Below are 20,723 nucleotides of genomic sequence, written 5' to 3'. Positions count from 1 at the left end.
AAAGGTGATGCTAGCAAATTTGGTTATTGGAGGGTCAGCAACTGAGAGATGCAAGTAGGCCAGGCATGGCCAAACTTGGCCCTCCAGATGTTTCTGGACTACAACCTCCATCATCCCTAGCTAACAGAACCAGTGGTCAGGGATGATGGGAGTTGTAGTCCCAAAACATCTGGAGGGCCAAGTCTAGCTATGCCTGAAGTAGGCCAAACCTGTTAAGAAGTGTGACCTAAGTAAAACAGTTCATGGCTTGGAGCTGAAGTTCTTTCTGATGATTAAGACTATTCTCATACTTAACACGGGTTCAGCAGTTGGCAACCCTACTGTCAAAGCATAAAGAGGTTTGTGTACAGCACAAGGCCAAAAGGACTTACAGGACTGAGCACCAGATGAGAAGTGTCAATCAAGCAATTTTTAAAAAGTGACTAGGACCAATACCCCTCCCATTGTTTACCTCTTATAAAGCAATCCAACTCATTCCTAGAACTATGATCCCCCAAGTGCAGCAGTTCCTCTGCCAGAGAATCAATAAATCTTATCACTTAACTCACACCAATGCCTCTTTTTCCTTCAACTCCAGTCCACTGCAGAAGAGAATTTGGCTGTAGCAATTATTGATCGGCTAGCTTAAAAGTGATTTTAAAGCACAGACACAAAACCAAGAACCTGTAAACTATATCATTTATTGTGAATAGTTTTATTTAAACCAGAATGCCGTAATGTTTCAAGATGTCTGTATATTTTGCAATCTTGCCCTCCACATTTTTCTCTGCCTGCTTTTGGAGTTTCTACAAGAAAAAAAAAGAAAAAATGAATTCATGATGCTAAGAGAGCACAACATGCACACACAACTTTACATACAGATGGAAGACAGACTAAGTTCAGCTTAGGATATCTTCAACGATCTGAAGCCTATTCACCTGCTGGTGTGGCATAGACACTCTTGCCTGGAATAATAATCTAAGGGTTCTGGCTTCCCCTCCATTTTTAAAGGGCTTCCTTTCTCCACTAAACCCAGAACACTCCCCACCATAATTATGAGGCCAACTCACCTTCAGTTGCTTCTTCTTTGTGTAATGAATCTTGGCCTTTGCCTTGCGCTTCTCCTCCAGGGTAGCTGTGATGGCTTGGTACTTCCACCCAACCTCATGGGCAAGGCGACCCAAATAGGCAAACTGTGGTTGGGAAAGACACGCATTAGCTTACAAGCCTCCAGCACTGCAGGGTGCTGTTCCAGTGCACAATATGTCGCTGCCCACACACAAAGTTGGGAGCTACCTCCTCGCTTACCCCTTCTTGCCTCTATTCACTGAATCCCACACAGCAACTGCATGAAGGCCTTTCTCCCAACCCACATGCTATTGCCCACAGAATTCCGCTTTCAATAATATTCCTAGGGGGACTATTGGCTCCATTCCTGGCACTTTCACCACCAGGCAAACCCTCCATCCAAGCCCTCAATACAGCACACACTACAAACAGGTATTTGGCCCCTCTGGCCCTCCGGTAGTTGTTGCTCCAACTCCCATCAGCCCCAACTAAAGTGATCAGGAACGATGGGGAGTTGGAATGCAACAAAATCTTAACGACCCCACAAGTGACTCCTTAAGAGCCCAAATTCCTGCTGCTCACAAACTGTTCTAATTTATATATGCCTTGCTGCTTACCCAAAAGGGCCGTTTGGCCCCCACTCAAAGCACAAAGCTCCAACTATGAGGGGCTGGTCTCAGATGGTAGTGCATGAAGAGTTGTGGTCTCATGGTCTTGAGACTCGAACTAATGGTGGAGTGTCATCATCACTGACCAGCCAACAGCAGCAGGCGACACTTGGTGAGAGCAGTAGCTAAGGCCATCTTGCCAGAAACAGTCTATTAAGGCTGCTTCTGATAGGTTGAAGCAAGCACCAAAAGAAACCAGTTGCACAGGGGACAAAGCAGGTTTGACCATGACATGAGGTTTCAAGATGATCACATGGAGAAAGAAAGCTGCCGTGGGTCCCATTAATAGACCAAGGATGCTCCCAAAGCAATACCTTCAGAATTTTGTTCTTAAATACTATTTGTGGGGGCTTCCAGAAGTAACATGTAAAGCTTATTGTCGGTCCATTTGCTCCAGTATTGCTGCTCTCCAAGGCCTCAGGCTACCTCTCTACAAAACTACACAGGATTTTCAACTGGAGATGCTGGAGGGTGAACCTGAGGTTTTACGCATGCAAAGTGTATTGCTCCAGGTCTAACTTGTGGGGGGGGGGAGCGTTATAGGCCCTCCCCCAGTTAGTGCTTTATGGCACTGGAATGCAGAAATGTTGGCAAGCCACTTTGTGTGCCCCTCATTGCAGTTGTAAGACGTCTACTAAAACATAATGGTAAAAGATACCTTGCGTGTGGGCTTGAGGCGAACCACTTTCAGAGCTGCAGGGACCACCATCCTCTTGCGCTGTAAGAGAAGACATGTCCCATTAAGCAATATATGCAAGACAAAGGCAACTGTGAGCACTCCCAGAGGCGCAAAATCTGCCTCAGCGTTTGGAATTTTTTTCTCACTCTTCAAGTCAAACAATGTAGGTATAAGAGAAACATCACTGACAGAACAGGATCAGGAATAATGATGGCAAAGCACCAAAGACAGAAGGAAAGCTACCTTATCGTAAGGAGGAGGGATGCCATCAAAGACCTTCAGCCTCTCCAAGGCAGCCTGACCCCGTTTGGTCTTGTGTGGGAGCATTCCTGCAAAGGGAGAGGAGATGTGAAGAGGCTGGAGGAGAAGCAGAACTCCCAGGATAGAATAAAGAGCAATATGTGTCCTCTAAAAAGAAGCGTGAAATTTAGAGGGTGGGTTATATACATGTCAAGGAAACAAAGAACTGCATAACTTTTAGAAGGCAGCCCTGTATTGGGGTGTTTTTAATGTTTTTCTGTTTTATATATGCTGTAAGCTGCCCAGAGTGGACGGGGTATATATAATAAATGTATTATTATTATTATCATCACCAACAACTTGCCTCTTTTAGGGCAACTTCTGGAAATGAACACCCTTTGGGATGTATATACAGCACTGACCACCCAGTATTAGGGTAGCTTTTAAAAAACTGATCTTTGCTAACTGCAATATAAACACATGAGTGGGCATTGGAACATAGCTATCCACTGGATTTCACACTTCTCTGAATACTGTGGTATAGTTTGTAGCTCAGAACACATCAAAATACACAGAGAACTGTGTATTTTGAGAAAACACACATTAAATATGTACAGGCAGTGAGTGATCAGTTTAGGTGTGTCTGATATGTGCATGACCACGCACGCCGAACCTGGAAGGGGCCCCAAAACATCACAAAAGGGAGTGTTTGCAGGCTTTTTCAATGGTGTTTCAAATATACCCATTCATTTCAATGTGCGGTGCCTTGGAATATAACCCCCATGTAAATTGGGACTTGCCGGTATCTAAGTGCATGTGTAAAAGACATAAAAATTCACGCATTCAACACAGAAATGGAACCAAAGAGACCCATGAGTGAGTATGTGAAAGAGACACAGACTAGAAATGGTTTCATGTTAAAGTCTTAACATGTTTTAGTAAAAGTGGTAAAACACAAATTAGTAGAACTGTTGGTTTCTACTGAATACTGATTTGTGAATATACCATGTGATGGGCACGCCCCAACACATCAATTTATCTTCTTGGTCAGATAAAAGTTGTTGAGAATACACCTACCTCGCACTGTCCTCCAGAAGATCCGGCTAGGGGCACGGAAGTGGTAAGGACCACGGGACGGGTTGGTGTTCATACGCTTACGGAGGAAAGCAAGGTACTTCACTGGGAGAATGGGAAGAGAGAATGGCACAGTTAGAACAGGCTGGCAAGAAAGTTACCATGAGCACGAGACTGGCAGATATGCAGTTATATGTATACTACTTACCTAAGCGTGATGGTTATCAAGCCAGTCTGCAGACTTTTCAAGACCCACCTACTCATTTCTTGTCTAGAAACTATGTTTATACTGCCTCAGGTTAATAACCACAGCAGTCAGAACAGGCCCCGCAGAACATAAAAGCCTTCAGGTCTTCATACAGACCACAGGTCTTACAGACTCTATGATTTGTACACGAACAAGGCATACTGACGAGGAAATATTCTATATCAAATGGATACCAAAGAAGCAGAACTTGCCATGAGAGGCGAGTGGTGGTCTCAGATGGTAGTGCATGTAAAGTTATCTCATGGCCATGACACTCGAACTATGGTGGAAAAGCATCATCACTGACCACCATCGCACCCATCCTGTTCCTCAAGCCAACGCCATTGCACACCAATGAGCAACAGTGGCAGTTACGACTGGCTAGCTAGTCCACGACACAATATCATAAACGTGCCAACAGAAGCTGGCAAGAATGACAACAGAACAATTAAAAATGTTTTTAGATGTTCTCAATATCTGCAGATGGTTTTAAATTGTTCGTAAATGTTTGAAATATGCGCTTAAATGTTAATAATTAATATGCCGCCCACCAGACTGGGTCCCTCCAGCCACTGTGGGCAACTTCTAACAAATTATAACACAATACAACACCAAACCCCAGGTTTCTTTGGGAAATAGGGTGGGATATTATTAAAGTTATAAGCTCAATGCTATGTCTTTGGGACAAGAAGGAAAGCCAGAATTTGAATTTATGAAACATGACACTTGCAAAGATGGTCAGTTGGCAATGCTATCTCCTTCCTCTAGACCTGGCATAGGGAGGGTAAAGAGCTGAGCAGTCCACCATTAACTGGCTCTTTGTCCTCTGGAATTCTCATTATGGAGGTAGCATCTACCTGGTAGATTATCAGGTAGATCTACATCTGACCCAAACCGCCTCTGCAGCTATAATGACTAGAGAATTACTCCATTTAAAAGGATCAAGGGAAAGACCTATTTGAAACACCGAAGAGCTGCCACAGACAATATGGAATTAGATGAAACAATGGTCTGGAGCCTGCTGTAAGGCAGCTTCCCAGATTTCTCTCTGATCCCGTTATCACTTGCAAGAAAAAAAGGTCTTCAGCTACATTTCATATAAATGCTATTGCTCTCTAGTGCGTCTTCTTGAAGACTCAAGGATCCTCCCATTTGAGGAAGCATACACATTCCCCAGTAAACAAAAAAACCCACTGGGCTTATGCTTCAAACCTGTGAAGTCAGTACTACTTGGTCTCTGTAATAATGCCACTTTTATTCTACGCCTGGGGAGGTTAACTTGCAATGTTCAAGATACTGCTGGACTTGAATTCCCATCAGCTCCAGCCTACATGGCCAATGGTTAGAGATTATGAGAACTGGAGTCCAACAACATCTAAAGAACCTCAGGTTTCCCAGCCTTGTAGGGGATAAGATTGTTCAGCCTCAAAGACTGAAGGATTGGCTGTGCTTGTCACAGATGGAGACATTGCTTTATTATAGGCATGGAGAAACATTCTGTCCACAGCATAATGCAAGTACTTTGAGAGACAACAGTAGAACAAGAATCTTAGCCAAACATTTAGACAGATTTTAAAATCTGCTATGGTACTCACGTTTGTTACGGTAGAAGTTGCCGGATATGTTGATCCCTTCGCATCGCACGACTACCACTTTGCGCCCTGGGAAGGGGAGGGGGAAGAGTGCAAACTGAGATTGTGTCCTCACCACAGAGCACAGGCTGGACACTAAAGTTCAGAAGAGGAACTCAATACTTTACCTGTCTTCTACAGACAAGGTAATCTCATATTTCCTAGCCCCTAGCTTGAGATTTGAAAACTGCAAGCTGAGTCCATCATCCTAGTACACAGCACACATCCCACTCCTTCTCAGCTGTGTGCTCAAAAGTTGGCCAAGCGAAAGCTCAGAAATCACATGGATTTTCCCTCATAAATCAATGTAACAGCACATGTGTCTCAAGTATAAGAACCTAGGTTAAGCCCCTACCCCAGGCTTTGGCAACATAGTGCCCGCCAGCACAGCCACAGTGCATAACATACCATGTAACAAGGTTAATAGCATTTGGGGAGTAGCAGCAGATCCTGGTTCCTTTTCATTTGATTCTCCTACTTGGCATGCACCCCCCAGTAAATACCCCTGAGGGAATGTAACCCTCAAGAGAGAAAAAGGTTTATCATCCTCTACACTAGAAACTATGCCTCTTAATTTGAAATGCCACCTTCCCTTTGCAATCCTTGGAGAAATCTAAGTTTGAAGCACTCCCAGAGCAAAAGAATTTATCACAGTTGCAAGACTCAAAAAACAAACATCCTCAAAGTCTACTCCAAAGCATATCAGAAGGAGCTGAATGGGTAGCACAGAAAACTGTATCATCTGCCTGCCAGTAATACTCAGTAGGTTGAGCCTCTTCCCCTCTGAAACTGAATCTTACCCAGCAAGACTTGCTTAGCCACAATGGCAGCCAGACGACCCAGCAGGTGGCCACGTCCATCAATCACCAATACCTGGAGAAAGAAAAGAGTTTTAGTTGGGGGCCATGTAAGCTGATAAAGGAAACGAGGGGGGGAGCAAACAAATAAAATATTTTATTAGTCCAAGTAAATGTTAATGCTACAGCAATTATAAAGGTCTCGAGTGAAGCCATGGGGTTTTCCCAACCCTTCCAAATCAGCAGAGGAAGTGTCAGGGTTTATGCTTGGCTTACTTCCATCCAAAATGCAACCAAGTCCTATCACACTGCATAGTAGTCTGGTTCATATTTCCCAGCCAAGTACCTCTACATCCTTATATGCCAGTTCTCTTCTGCATAGCCAAACTTACTGTGAAAGCTGTGATTCTTGCAATATTGCGCCTGCTGCTGCACTAGGATTTTACCTTATTGGCTCTTCCTTTTCACCCACACCAGCTTCTTATATAGCTGTACAGTTAGCCCCACTTTGTATACACCCTGAGAACCCGTGTAACAAACTATAACTCTCTATATTCAGACCGTGTTGGTCTGACGGAGTTGAAATAAATTAAAAAACTGTCCAGTAGCACCTTAGAAGTGTGCATGCACACGAAAGCTTATACCCAGAACAAACTTAGTTGGTCCCTAAGGTGCTACTGGTTAATTTTTAAATTTATTATAACTCTCTATTAATAGCAAACTGGTGGAAAGGAGCAACAGAAATGGTGGCAAAATGAGAACTGAGCTGGAGATATTGGCTTGCTCAGCGGCACTACACCATTTCAGATGCGCAAAGGCTTGAGCATGGGAAGAGTGGAGCAAGGAGAGCTAGAACAGAGAGGAATAATGAAATACGGTATCCCGAAGAAAAGTACAGGTTTCTGATTGGGATCCTGCACAGAAGCGCTCCTGCTGGAAAAATATGTGCTGCCACATTTAAAATAGAGAGAAAGAGATTGTGATGGTGCAGAGAGACGTTGCTTGTAGGAGCCCCTCTCCTTTCACACCAGATGAGCAAGACTGGCCTGTACCTAGTCATTTTTTCTTTCTTTTTCATATCTAGCCTTCCGATTTACATTTAAGTATTAAAAAATAACTTTAAATGATTATATATATTTTTTGCCGTTGAACACCCCCAATTCTTCCCTCCATTCAACATAAACCTGCAAACATCCGTAGATGTTGCTTCCGATTAAAGAAGGAAAACAGCAACGTGGTGATGGAGGGCCGAGGCCCGCTTGCAGGAACCACGCGGTCCCTATGTATCCCCATCCAAGTGGCTAGTCCGCGGTGACGGGGAGCCACTCCACACGGGCGCATCATCAGCATGATTAGCCCCGTCCGAGGCCCCGGCCCCGCACGCAAACGCGGCAGCCTCGTCTCGCCCGCCAGGCCGCGCTTCCCTCCACGCCAGGGCCCCCCGGCCCGCCTCGGCCTCATCCCCACCAGCCAGCGGCAGGGAAGGAGGAGGCAGGATGCGGCCCAGCACGAGGCTCGCCGCCCGCCCGCCCGGCCTCCCTGCCCGTTAACCTCCGAGAAAACCAACCGAAAACCCCTCAGAATCAGCCGCACCTTTGGCTCCGCCATGGCTGCTCCTCGGCGGCCGAACGAAAAAGAGGCTCCGCCCAGCGCACGCCGCGGGGTTACCCTTTCCGGCTGCTACCGAAAAAGGTCGGAAACCGCAGGGGCGGAAATGACGTCAACGGACAAGGCCGCGCGGCGAAGCCGACAGTGTGAACGCCGCCTTGGTCGGCCGGGCTTGATGACGTCGAACGCAGCCTCGCCTCTCTACACCTTTTGCGTATCTATGTATTGGAGCAACCGCCAACATTAGACCGGGAGTGAGGCGCCTTTTGCTTGGGCCTCATTTTCCCCACCCCACCCTCAGCTTGTTGTAACGTATTAGAGCTGTCACTCTTGTTAATTAGTCTTTTATTTCCTTTTTAAAAAAATCTTTATTATATTGCTAAGTACAGTGGTACCTCGGGTTACATACGCTTCAGGTTACAGACTCCGCTAACCCAGAAATAGTGCTTCAGGTTAAGAACTTTGCTTCAGGATGAGAACAGAAATTGGGCTCCGGCGGCGCAGCAGCAGCAGGAGGCCCCATTAGCTAAAGTGATGCTTCAGATTAAGAACAGTTTCAGGTTAAGAACGGACCTCCGGAACAAAGTAAGTTCTTAATCTGAGGTACCACTGTACAATAAAATAAATTAATCTAAATAAAAACAAAGAGAGAGAAAGAAAAGAAAAAAGGTGAGGCCCCTCTCAAAGGTAGCTCTTGTCTCACACAGAAAGTGGTGGACCCTCGCATCTCTCACCTGGGAGCTTTCCTTCTCCCAGTCTCTCACTGTTAAGTTCTGGGTGAACATATCAGATGACACAGTGATTCTTCAGACAGCTGTTGTTTATTCACAGGCCAGAACTGAACTGAACTGAAGGGTTCAGCCAGCCTGCTTATATAGAGCTCCAATACAATGCAACAGTAACAACTTTCTGTAACTATCCAATCACTGTACGTCACTTTCAATTCCTTATTTGCATATGTGGACCTGAGTGAAAACTATCTACAGTATCCCCCTGCTGGCCCAGGGTGAAAACTTCAGTACAGTGGTGCCTCGCAAGACGAAATTAATCCGTTCCGCGAGTCTCTTCGTCTTGCGGTTTTTTCGTCTTGCGAAGCACGGCTATTAGCGGCTTAGCAGCTATTAACGGCTTAGCGGCTATTAACGGCTTAGCGGCTTTAAGAAAAAGGAAACAAACTCGCAAGACGTTTCGTCTTGCGAAGCAAGCCCATAGGGAAATTCGTCTTGCGGAACGACTCAAAAATCGCTAAACCCTTTCGTCTAGCGAGTTTTTCGTCTTGCGAGGCATTCGTCTTGTGGGGCACCACTGTACATAACACCTTGGGAGGTCTTCCCTTCCCTACTTCTCACTCAGAGTCCTTCCACCAACCACCCATTTTGGACCCCAAAAATAGCCCAGAGCAGAGAACACCAAAGGGGGGGAAAGGGGGGGGTTCTTCAATTTCCTCCCTGTGCATTACATAAAAGAAATTATTCAAAGCATTCACTCTAGAATGACATCCAGCTGAGAGGACAGGAAAGGCAAGTTTTCAAGCAAGGGGTTTCTGGGAGAGAGAAGGAGGAAGAAGGGCTGAGATCCATCTTGGAAAGGGAGACAAAAGGTTCCCTGCACTGCTGTGGGCCATGTAAGATCTGGACTCCATGAAGTCTGAAAGTGTAAATAGGTGAATAAACCATCTTTCTTCTGCCGTGTCTTCTATTCTCCAAAGGGACACAGATCCTGTGTGTGTGCCTGGGGCTCCATGGGCTTTTGCCACCACTTGGCAGAGAGAGGGCAGACATACAGCTTTTTCAACATTATTAATTAATGTCATGTGATGGGACGATGAGCTGCTTGTGTGTAAAATCCTAGTCCCTCAGAGTTTGGTCAAGTTTGCAAACCTCTGTCTGTAACGGAGCCCCTTAAACATGGCTCCGTCAGTCGCTGGCAGATTCCGACAGTGGTTGCTTTCGGAATCGCTTCCAACATAAAAGCTCCTTAACGGAAACACGTCTTCTGGACTCTCTGCGTGACAGTTTCCGGCGAGGAGTGGGTGTCCCTACAGGAGGTCCTGAAACCTCCCCACTGTTTTCGCTGGAAGTGTCTCTGAGCCATCCCTCCAGCTCACTTTCCCTCAGCTCAGCTCCTCTCCCCCTACTGGTTCCCTCTTCAGCTGCTGAGTCTCTCCCAACCTGTGTGAGCCCTTTCACTTCCCTTCCTACCGATGGCAGTTCCCTGACATCCACCTCCCCTCCAGGGCCCCCTTCATCCCCTCTCGCCCCCTCCTCTACGGGCGGTGAGGAGGCAAAACCCCGGAATGAACTTCCTTCATCTTCCGATGTCCCGAACACTTCTCTCCACCTGTTGCGGTTCCTGGTCTCGAAGTACTCCTCCTCCTCAGAGTCCATCTCCCCTTCCCCTTCCGAGTCCGAGAATCCTTCCAACTCCTCCTCCTCATCGGTGGTCCCACCAATGCCGCCCCACACACCCAGCGGTCCTCTGGAATGACATGTCTCTCTTCGGGTGCTCCCTCCCCCTCCAAATATTCAGGTTTGCGTGAGAGAGCGTCCGCCCTAATGTTCTCTGGGCCTGGCACGTAACAAATCTCAAAGTTAAATTTGGAGAACTCCTGGGCCCATCTCACTTGCCGTTGGTTGAGCACTCGTGCCGTCCTCCAATACTCTAGGTTCTTGTGGTCAGTGCACACTTGCACCTTATGTTGTGCGCCAATTAGCAGGTGCCTCCATCTCCGGAACGCCTCATGAATGGCTAGTAGTTCTCGGTCATACACCGTGTAGTTCCTCTCGGATTTGTTCAGCTTTCGCGAAAAAAAGGCACACGGTCTCCACTCTGACTCCTCCTTCCCTGGCTGCAGAAGCACCGCCCCAATCGCTCTGTCTGATGCGTCAGTTTCCACTCTCATCGGTTTTTGTAAATCCACATGCAGGAGTTGTTGTTCCGAGGCGAAGGCCCTTTTTAGTTCCTCAAATGCTCGCTCCGCCTCCTCAGTCCAAACGAACTTCTTCTTACTGCTGAGACAGTCCGTACTGGGCGCCGTCAGGTGGGCAAAGTTTCGGATGAACTTACGATAGAAGTTCCCAAATCCTAGGAACCTCTGCACATCCTTCCTTGTTTTGGGTGTTTTCCATTCCAGCACCGCCTGGACCTTGCCGGGATCCATGGCCAATCCCTTGTCTGACAGGCAATACCCCAGGAATTCCACCTCCTTGGTATGAAACTGACACTTCTCCAGTTTCACCCACAGCTGGTTGGCTTGCAGCCTGCTCAACACTTCTCTGACGTCTCTCACATGCTGCTCCTCATTCTCAGAATACACCAACACGTCGTCTAAGAAGGCCACACAATTCTTGTAAAGCAAAGGCCCCAGGACGTGGTTCATAAACGATTGAAAGCACGCGGAGCCTCCTTGTAGGCCGAAGGGCATAACTAAATATTCAAATGCCCCCAAAGGGGTGAACATGGTGGTTTTCCATTCATCCCCCTTCCTTATTCGTATCAGGTTGTACGCCCCCCTTAGGTCCAGTTTAGTAAAAATCTTTCCCTTCCTGACCCTTGTCAAAATGTCGTCAATCCTGGGCATAGGGAAAGCCACTGGTTCTGACACTGCATTTAAGGCCCTGAAGTCACACACAAGCCTCGGCTTGTTCGTGTTTTTTTTATCCACAAAAAACACTGGGCTGCCCCCCACCGCCCTGGACTCTCTGATGAACCCTCTCTTCAGGTTCTTGTCAATGAACTCTCTTAGCTCCTGCATCTCTCTGTCTGACATGGCGTACAGCTTGCCTACAGGGAGCTGTGCCCCAGGGAGTAAATTGATTTGACAGTCAAAGGGTCTATGCGGGGGTAGTTGGTCAGCTTCCCTTTCGCTGAAGACGTCGCGGAGATCTGCGTATTGTCGTGGTACCTTCACGTTCTCCGTTACTTCAGTCCCTGCTAGGGTGGCTTGGGCCCCTGCCAAACCCTTTCCCTCTTTGCAGTGTTCTAAGCAATGTGCTGAACCAAAAGAAACCACTCTCTGATGCCAGCCCACCAGCGGATCATGTAACGCTAGCCAGCTCATCCCCAATATAATGGGAGCTCCTCCCAAGGTGGCCACATTAAACGCTATCAGTTCGGTGTGCCTTGCCACCTTCATTATCATTGGGACGGTCTGCAAGCTGACTTCTCCTCCCAACAGCTCCCTGCCATCGATCGTGGTCACCTGCAGGGGGTTGCTTAAAGGGATCGTCTGTATCTGGTGTTCAGCTGCAAACTCTTTGCTCATGAAATTGCAGGAGCTGCCTGAGTCCAACAGCGCCTTTATCTTTAGAGGGTGTCCGTTTGGCAGCTCTAGCGCCACTTCTATCACTAGGGCGGGTTTAGGAGGTTCTGGCGTGGGCACTTTCACTGCTCTTTGGCCTGGCTGCTGTGCCCCGACGGTGGCAGCCAGGCGTTGGCTTTTACTTGCTTCGGTATTTCTTCCTCTCTTCCCTCCACAGCTCCTACCATCCCTTGCCATTCCTTCCTCTGGGGGCAGACTCTGGCAAAGTGACCTGGCTGTTGGCAGAGATAGCATTTCCGGGCGCCTTTTCCCTCCTTCTTTCCCCCCTCACTGGGCTTTGAAACTGCGCGCGCGCGCGCTGTTCCGATTTCCATCGGCTCTGCCGGCGGGAAAGTTGGCTCTGGAATGTCTGGAATGCGGAACTCCTTCCAACGTTCCCCCTTCCCTTCCCGCCTCTCCAATGCTCTCGCCTCCTGGCGCGCTCCTATGGTCAGCGCTGATTTGGTCAGCTGGTCCATAGACTCCGCCCTGGGCGCCCGGGAAAGTTCGTCTTTCACAGCCGAAGAAAGCCCTTCTTCAAAGAGCATTTGAATGGGTTCCGCCGATAGATCCCACCCCAATTTATGGATCAACATGGTGAACTCAGTCCAGTACTCACGGACAGATCGGCTCCCCTGTTTGCAAGCCATTAACTGTCTGCGGACCACTCCCTGTTCAATATCGCTGGAAAACATCAGATCCATGGCGCGAAAGAACTTCATCGTGTCCTTTAGGACGTCACTATTCGCTGCCATCAGGGGTCTAACCCAGTCTCTCGCCCCCTTTTCAAGATGCCCAATCACGAAAGCCACTCGTGATTCCTCGTCAGGGAATTCATCAAACTGCAGATTGAGGGCATATTGCATCTCTGTCCGAAAGCCATGATAGTCTTTGGGCTCCCCCCCAAACTTCTGCACCAATCCTGGTACCTTTCTGACGAGCTGGGTGTCTTTCCCCTTTTTGTCTGCATCCTGAGCCCTCCTCTCCTCAAGCCTCGCCGTCTGCAGCGCTAGCTGGACCTCCAACACCCGGTACCTTTCTTCCAGGCTTGGACCCGCTCCAGCTCCTGCTTCTCCGGTTCCGGCTGGGTTGCTCATGATGCCTTCTCCTGCACAAGCTGCTCACGGAGTCTGTCGGAATGCTGTGATGGGACGATGAGCTGCTTGTGCGTAAAATCCAAGTCCCTCAGAGTTTGGTCAAGTTTGCAAACCTCTGTCTGTAACGGAGCCCCTTAAACATGGCTCCGTCAGTCGCTGGCAGATTCCGACAGTGGTTGCTTTCGGAATCGCTTCCAACATAAAAGCTCCTTAACGGAAACACGTCTTCTGGACTCTCTGCGTGACAGTTTCCGGCGAGGAGTGGGTGTCCCTACAGGAGGTCCTGAAACCTCCCCACTGTTTTCGCTGGAAGTGTCTCTGAGCCATCCCTCCAGCTCACTTTCCCTCAGCTCAGCTCCTCTCCCCCTACTGGTTCCCTCTTCAGCTGCTGAGTCTCTCCCAACCTGTGTGAGCCCTTTCACTTCCCTTCCTACCGATGGCAGTTCCCTGACATGTCAGCAATGGTTAAACTCTAACCAAGCATATCAGCTTTGTCCGCATACTGGCACAATGTATGCGGACAAAGGCACAGCCTGCAAAATGCTGACAATCATGGTCAGTGCTTGCAGATCACTATGCAGAGGCCCCGGCAAGCCCCATGCTTAGCACTTGGCAAGTTCAATCTGCTGATCCTCAGGTCATGTGAGGCTCCCTACTTTACAAGACCTGATGATCAGTTGGTTGGGGTTTTCGAAGCCCAGGTCTTTACCGGCACCACTGGTCAGCTGATTGATGGCTCCTGCAACTCCTGTTTGGGTTGAGTCGAATCTTTTACCTGCTCCAGCTCCAAACCTTAAGTTTAAAATGCCAAATTTGGAGAGAGAAAATTGAGAGGCTACAAAACTCAGAAAAAGGCAAAACACAACAAATCGTAGGCTTCTATTTACAGAACGTTAAATAAATCGACATCTCATGGCGGGTGTGGTTCACATAATAAGCAGACGACCCCTTCGCATCTAACTGCATTTTATTCTAAAGCTTACAATCAACATTTGTTGCAAATCCACCAGACTGAAGTTTCTAATAGTAAAATCTGGTCTAGCTGCCGCCTCGCATGTATGAGCGAGGCCATTGAAATCAAGCCTGAAATGGGTCATGCGTGGTCCTGAGGATAGGACACCCCAAGCTGCCTACGGATTTCATCCAGGATATAGTGGAGAAGCTCGCTGTCTCCATGAGACATGATGGGGCTCTCCTTCAGGCCTGAGGGAGAGGAAAGAGAAAGGAGAATAAGTCAAGATGCTCTGCTGCTGCACACAGTCTGCCCAGGAGTGCCCAAGACTTTTACCTTGAAGGAGACATTGCCTGACGTGTTCTGCTTCATAGCGCAGGCCAGTGGAGTTGATGAAGTACAGTTTTTGGGAAGGATGAGGAAGAGGAAACTCTTCCTTCTGTCCATTGACAACCAACTCTCCTGGGCACCAGAAGGGACCGGGAATCTGCCGAACACAGTTGTGAGAGGAAGCATATACCAAAACAGGCTCTAGAACTCTCAGAAAGGGGTTATTTTGGGCAATTCATTTGTAAAGATATAGTTATGGGGCTCAAACTTTCCCAGGAGGGAAGCTCTGGGCCGTGCTTATGCTGACATTTATGTTTTCCACAACATTTTGCACATAGGTCAAAAACTGATTCTTCCATTCAGTGCAAAATGTGCAAACTAAATAAATTTCTACCTGGTGGTTGTTGTTGTTTTAACTCCACGGTCTCCAGATACACACATATGTGTGTGTGTATGTGTGCTCTTCTCTCTCCTACCCTCACCCACCCAAACCGTCCTTCCTTACCCTTTTGACCAGGAAGGGATGAGGTTAGGTCGCTAGAGGAGCCTACGGAATTCTGGATTGTGATCCTCCTGAAGCTTCCTTTTGTTTCCAGGAAGATGCAAAGTGTATCCCCTTCTCCATGTGGTCCAGGACTTACCTCGATTATCCCCTTGGTGCCAGTGATGCTGGCTTTGTTGGGCATCCAGGTCATCATGGTATAAGTGAGGACAGCTTGGCGTTGGCCAGAGTAGTTCAGGATGATTGAAGCTGTTTTATCTACATCTTGGGGGAAACAAGCAACAGTGGACATATCCACATGCCAGTTAGGCTGTGTTAGGCACATCATATTCTGCATCCACTGCACACTGAGATCTTGTTTTTCCTACCTAGTCTGGACCTATTTGCACATTTTATACCCCTGAAGGCAATCTTTCACCAACTGGGCTGTGTACACACACCATACATTTAAAGCACAATGCAGCCTTTCTACTAAGTACTGCATTGGCCCAAATATAATCCGCACTCACCCCCCCCCCAAAAAAAAACAAATTTGGGTCATGAAAAGTTAAAATGTGGCTTATATTTGTGACCTTACCACAGTGGTACCTTGGTTCTCAAATGCATTGGTACTCAAACAACTTGGAACCCAAACACTGCAAAACCGGAAGTAAGTTCTGGTTTGCAAACTTTTTTGGGAAGTTGAATGTGCTCCATTTTGAGTGTTACGCTTCCGCTTTGAGTGTTACCCTGAGGTCTGTCTGTTTTTGCTATTTATTTTGCGTTTTTGTTTTTGCGGCTTTTTTGCTTTGTATTTGTGACTGTGTGGAACCGAGTCCAGCTACTGACTGATTGATTGTGTGACTGCAGTACGTTGTTTATTGCTTTCATTTTATGAATCAATGGTCTCGTTAGATAGTAAAATTCATGTTAAATTGCTGTTTTAGGGGTTCTTTTTAAAAGTCTGGAACGGATCAATCCATTTTACATTACTTTCTATGGGAAAGCGCACCTTGGTTATGGAATGCTTTGGTTTTAGAACAGACTTCCAGAACGGATTAAGTGTGAGAACCAAGGTACCACTGTATCTGGTATACCCTTGAATCCCTGGTGCAAAATACTGACCTCTAGAGGCGACCAGGACCAACCCAATACTAACCTGTTTCATGCAGGAACCCCGAGGCCACAATGGACTCTGGTTTCTCCCCATCAAAAACCATGCAGGCCAGCTGAACACAGTAGATACCAATATCCAGTAAGGCGCCTCCACCAAGATCTTTCTTCACAACCCTGGGGACAGTTAGGAGAGGGACACCAAACTCGGCTTGAACCACCAACACATCCCCCACAGTCCTTTGATGGAGCAGAGAGCGGATCTTCTCCAAAGCAGGGAAGAAGCGGGTCCAGCAAGCCTGAGGACAAATCAGAACATTCACCTGTTGCTGCCCCACACCAGGGGCTCGTGCTCCCTTTGCAGGGGTTGGAGATGCCAGGCCAAAGCCCATCAGTTCCATATGGTACCCCTTTGGCCTTCAGGGAGCGCTTCTGCCTCTTACCTCCATGAGGAAGACCTCCTTTTCCTGAGCTGCCTGCACCATCTTCTTGACCTCTGCAGCGTTCATGCCCAGGGGCTTCTCGCAGAGCACATTCTTCCCAGCCTGGATGAAGAGGAGGGTGGCTGGCAGGTGGTGGGGGTGCACCACTCCCACATACACCACATCTGCAAAAAGAAAGGGAAGTCCGGAGGAAAGCTTCGCTCCTGAGCTCAGCCACAGTCAACATTTATCTTGAGAAAGAGGCTGAGCCATACATTTACAGTGGTACCTCGGGTTACAGACACTTCAGGTTACAGACGCTTCAGGTTACAGACTCTGCTAACTCAGAAATAGTACCTCGGGTTAAGAACTTTGCTTCAGGATGAGAATAGAAATCGTGCTCCGGCGGCGTGGCGGCAGCAGGAAGCACTATTGGCTAAAGTGGTGCTTCAGGTTAAGAATAGTTTCAGGTTAAGAACAGACCTCCAGAACGAATTAAGTTCTTAACCCGAGGTACCACTGTATACCACACCTCCCTTAGCAAGCTACAGTTCCCAGGATTCTTGTGCTTTAAATGCGCTTCCAATGTATGCAGCTAGAGTCTGAATGGTTGGGGAGACTCTCCAGGCCTGCCCATCTCCCCTCCCCTTTTGCTCTTGGTACTTTTCCTCCCTGAGCCCCCTTGCCTCAAGCCCCACTCCTCAATGACCTTGCTTCTCACCCTCCTTCAATGTTTTGCTTTGCTGGAATATGCCCTTGAACTCCAACAATGCCTCTTGCTTGTTTGGAAAGAGAACAGAAAGGGGTGAGAGAGCTTATGTAGAAACTGTGGTGTTTGCAGCCAAAATCACAAATGCATGTTTTCTATTTCTCCTGTGCATGTGGGATAGGAGGTTTAGATCTAGACCTACAAAGTTAAATCCATTCCCAACAGAAAATGCTCTACTGTACAAATGTAAACATGCATATTGGTTGCTCCGCCCACTTTTGCCTCTGGCTCCTCCCACCAGGGGCATGTGGCCCTTGGAAAGTTGCCCAGAAGGGAATGTGGCCCCCAGGTTGGAAAAGCTTCTCCACCCCTGTTGGATGATGTTCCCATTCCAAAACCCAGTTTACATCGTACGCTAGAGGGGGATTTCCCCTCTCCCTTGGGGGACAGATGTGGCGCATCTGCTGCACATGCAGAAGATCCAAAGATTCCACCTCCAGCATCTCCAGATGGGGCAAGTCAAGTGTAGACCATACTGAGCTGGAGGGACCCCATGGTCTGACTTGGAACAAGGCAGTTTCCTCCCTCCCGATGTCCCCAGGGTTTCGAGGAAGCTTTCTCACCAACGTCCGGATCCTGAGCCAGTTCTGCATAAGAGCCATAGGCCTTGGGGATGCTGTGGTTCTTGGCATATTCCTGTGCCCGGCTCAGCTCACGAGAAGCAATGGCCACCACCTGGGAGGTGGATGGGGCAAGAGACAGAGGAACAGAGAGTGACCCTAAAACAGCACAGGACTGGAGCACAAGAAAGACCACCTTCTTCTGGAAAGGCTTGGCCAGACTGAGCAGCTATTATTTTCAGAGGGCCTTTTGCTTGTCCTCCTCCATCTGAAGCCAGGAACATGACCTGGCCTACTGGATCAAGCCCAAAGCCTATCTGCTTTTCCTGGTGCTGTCGACTGGATTAGACATTGTATAGAGACTTGTGGCTGCATACCTCCAACATTTCTCCGATGAAAATAGGGACGTCCCATCCCATAATAATAGTTTTACTATTTATACCCTGCACACATCTTACTGGGTTGTCCCAGCACTCTGGGCAGCTTCCAACATATATAAAAACATAATAAAACATTAAGAAACCCTTCCCTATACAGGATTGCCTTCAGACGGTTCAGGGGTCGGTTAACTCCACAATTCTTCAATGAAAATAGGGACATCCTAAGGAAAAGTGGAAGCTACCAGCATGAGTTTGACCAAACTGCGGGAGGCAGTGGAAGACAGGAGTGCCTGGCGTGCTCTAGTCCATGGGGTCACAAAGAGTCGGACACGACTAAACGACTAAACAACAACAAGGAAAAGTGGGATATTCCGGGATCAAAACAGAAACCGGGACGGCTTCTTTAGATCAGGGACATCCCTGGAAAATAGGGGCATTTGGAGGGTCTGTGACTGCTTGTCCCACTGCCAGATGAATCCCAGGGGAGGCTGCCAGCTGAGTTAGGGGCCAGAGCAATCCAGCTGCGTTGTTTTATACTTTTTCAATGTCCTGCAATCTTATCATGAAGCAGCTGTGTTCTTATAAATCAAGCACGGCTTCTTGTTTATTTTTGTATTCCAACATATTCCTTATCATTAAAAAATCTGGTGTGGCACGAGAAAGAGTGGCCCAGAGAAAAAAGTTTGAGAACCACTGGGCTAGTGCAACTATGGATGGGAGGTCCACTGCCCAGATCAGACAGAACCTGCCAGCTATTGGTGAATAGTAGCTGCACAAGTACCAGTAAATCAGGATGAATGCTCAACAAATAGGTCATCTGGAGGAGCGTCTAGTTAGTAGGCCAGGGAGAGCCTCTAGGTTTACAAATTCTTGAATAAAGGAATCCAAATTCCCCCTTTCCTTAAAGCCAGCCCTGCTGCATTCTTTCAAATTGCAAGTTGCCTGAAGTCGTATCTTTTCTGCATCTATAATGGAAACCACAGAACCACCTGCGTTCTCCAGTGATCTGGTGCAGGGATGGGAACTGTTGGCCTTCCTGATGTTGTGGGTCTCCAAATCCCATCACTCCCAGCCAGCACAACCAATGGTCAGGGATGATGGGATTTGTAGTCCAACATCATCAGGAGGGCGACAGATTCCCCACCTCTGATGTAGCATCTGGGCCTCCAGAGACCCCAGTCTCTTTAATTCTAGTTCTCCCTTCTTTCCCGAGGACCTGGGGGTCCTAGGTGCCCTAGGACCACTGTATTTTAATAGACCACTGTATTTTAATAGACCACTGTATTTTAATACTTTGTTGGAAGCTGCCCAGAGTGGCTGGGGAAACCCAACCAGGTGGGCGGGGTATAAATATTCTTTTCTATTCTATTCTATTCTATTCTATTCTATTCTATTCTATTCTTCCCAGTTTGAGCTTCCCATTCAGTTCCATATGTGGGAATAGCCCCCCTCCATCCATCTTGGGTCTGTGCTCCACTTATTACCTTGTGGTCCTCTGGTGGCAGAGTCTTCAGAGCCACCAGGAAATCGTGGCTAATCTTGCCAGCAGAGCAGATCCCCCAGCGGGTGGCTGTCATGGTAGCAGAGAGGAAGAGAGAGAGGCGCTGTGTGTGGACAGAGAAAGCAGCGCTTGGTGTGGCTTCTAGCGCAGGGAAAGGACCGCTGCCCCTCAGTCAACGGTCGTGAAGCTTGGACTCTGGACTTGGGCACCTGGCCAGCTATGGAGCGAGAGAACCAGCAGGGGGCAGCAAATCCCTCAGAATGAGAAGGGACAGCACAGGTATGTATGTGGGGGTTATTCCAGGAGCCAGGTATCTTAAGAGGGCTTCAATTTTGGGGGGTGGGAAGTGGTTGGACAAGGAGTTATCCACATTTACTTTTGGCCCTGCTCTTTCCAGGTACAGGCCCATAAAGATCTGTGTCTGGGTGCTCTGAAAACCAGCAGGGATAATAGGGGCATTCTGGGATCAAATCAGAATCTGGGGGTGGGGTGGCTTTTGTAATACTGGGACTGTCCCTGGAAAATCTTGGGACACTTGGAGGGGATGTAGGAAGCTGCCTTGTTTACATTGACTTGTCAGCGTCTCCTGAGGATTTTAGACAGGAGTCTTCTCCACACATACCTGGAGACTGGGCCATCCCAGGATGTTTTGCCACTGTGGGCAAAGCTCCCCCATGCTATCCCCTGCCCCACAGATCCGGGCCCCTCACTTTCCTGCTGGCACACCTGCGCTGCCACCACAATGCAGCCGCAGTGGCAAGGACGAAGCGGTCAGGACGACGGTGCTGCGGCAGTGGTGAGGGCAAAGATCTGCCACCTGAGGCAAG

The 20,723-nt window shown here is 48.1% G+C and overlaps 2 protein-coding genes across 2 annotated transcripts; both read right to left on the bottom strand.

The window, feature by feature from the left end:
• Positions 1-660: 660 nt before the first annotated feature.
• Positions 661-8,087, bottom strand: RPL13A (ribosomal protein L13a). Its single transcript, XM_080976324.1, has 8 exons — positions 7,977-8,087; positions 6,387-6,459; positions 5,551-5,616; positions 3,712-3,813; positions 2,638-2,723; positions 2,374-2,433; positions 1,050-1,172; positions 661-785 (listed from the first exon to the last, which is right to left on the bottom strand). The coding sequence occupies exons 1-8, from the start codon at positions 7,989-7,991 to the stop codon at positions 699-701; spliced, it is 612 nt and encodes a 203-aa protein (XP_080832450.1). The 5' UTR covers positions 7,992-8,087; the 3' UTR covers positions 661-698.
• Positions 8,088-14,337: 6,250 nt separating this feature from the next.
• Positions 14,338-20,170, bottom strand: LOC308460199 (trans-1,2-dihydrobenzene-1,2-diol dehydrogenase-like). The gene is made up of 7 exons (XM_080976280.1): positions 19,880-20,170; positions 18,019-18,130; positions 16,708-16,871; positions 16,311-16,563; positions 15,312-15,436; positions 14,677-14,827; positions 14,338-14,591 (listed from the first exon to the last, which is right to left on the bottom strand). Exons 1-7 carry the CDS (start codon positions 19,970-19,972, stop codon positions 14,482-14,484), a joined length of 1,008 nt encoding a protein of 335 aa, XP_080832406.1. The 5' UTR covers positions 19,973-20,170; the 3' UTR covers positions 14,338-14,481.
• Between the last annotated feature and the right edge of the window lie 553 nt (positions 20,171-20,723).

Source organism: Podarcis pityusensis (assembly GCF_964106645.2).
Source record: "Podarcis pityusensis genome assembly, chromosome: 13".
NCBI lineage: Eukaryota > Metazoa > Chordata > Lepidosauria > Squamata > Lacertidae > Podarcis > Podarcis pityusensis.
This window is presented reverse-complemented; position numbering and strand designations above follow the sequence as displayed.

Excerpts from the sequence above, each read along its gene's own strand:
- LOC308460199 (XM_080976280.1), bottom strand. The coding sequence starts at position 19,972 with ATGACAGCCACCCGCTGGGGGATCTGCTCTGCTGGCAAGATTAGCCAC. Across the intron at positions 18,131-19,879 it reads TGCCACCAGAGGACCACAAG|GTGGTGGCCATTGCTTCTCG; the intron begins GTAATAAGTGGA and ends TCCACCTCCCAG. Across the intron at positions 14,828-15,311 it reads GCACCAAGGGGATAATCGAG|ATTCCCGGTCCCTTCTGGTG; the intron begins GTAAGTCCTGGA and ends TGTGTTCGGCAG.
- RPL13A (XM_080976324.1), bottom strand. Across the intron at positions 1,173-2,373 it reads GCCTCAAGCCCACACGCAAG|TTTGCCTATTTGGGTCGCCT; the intron begins GTATCTTTTACC and ends TCCCAACCACAG. Across the intron at positions 786-1,049 it reads CAAAGAAGAAGCAACTGAAG|AAACTCCAAAAGCAGGCAGA; the intron begins GTGAGTTGGCCT and ends TTTTTCTTGTAG.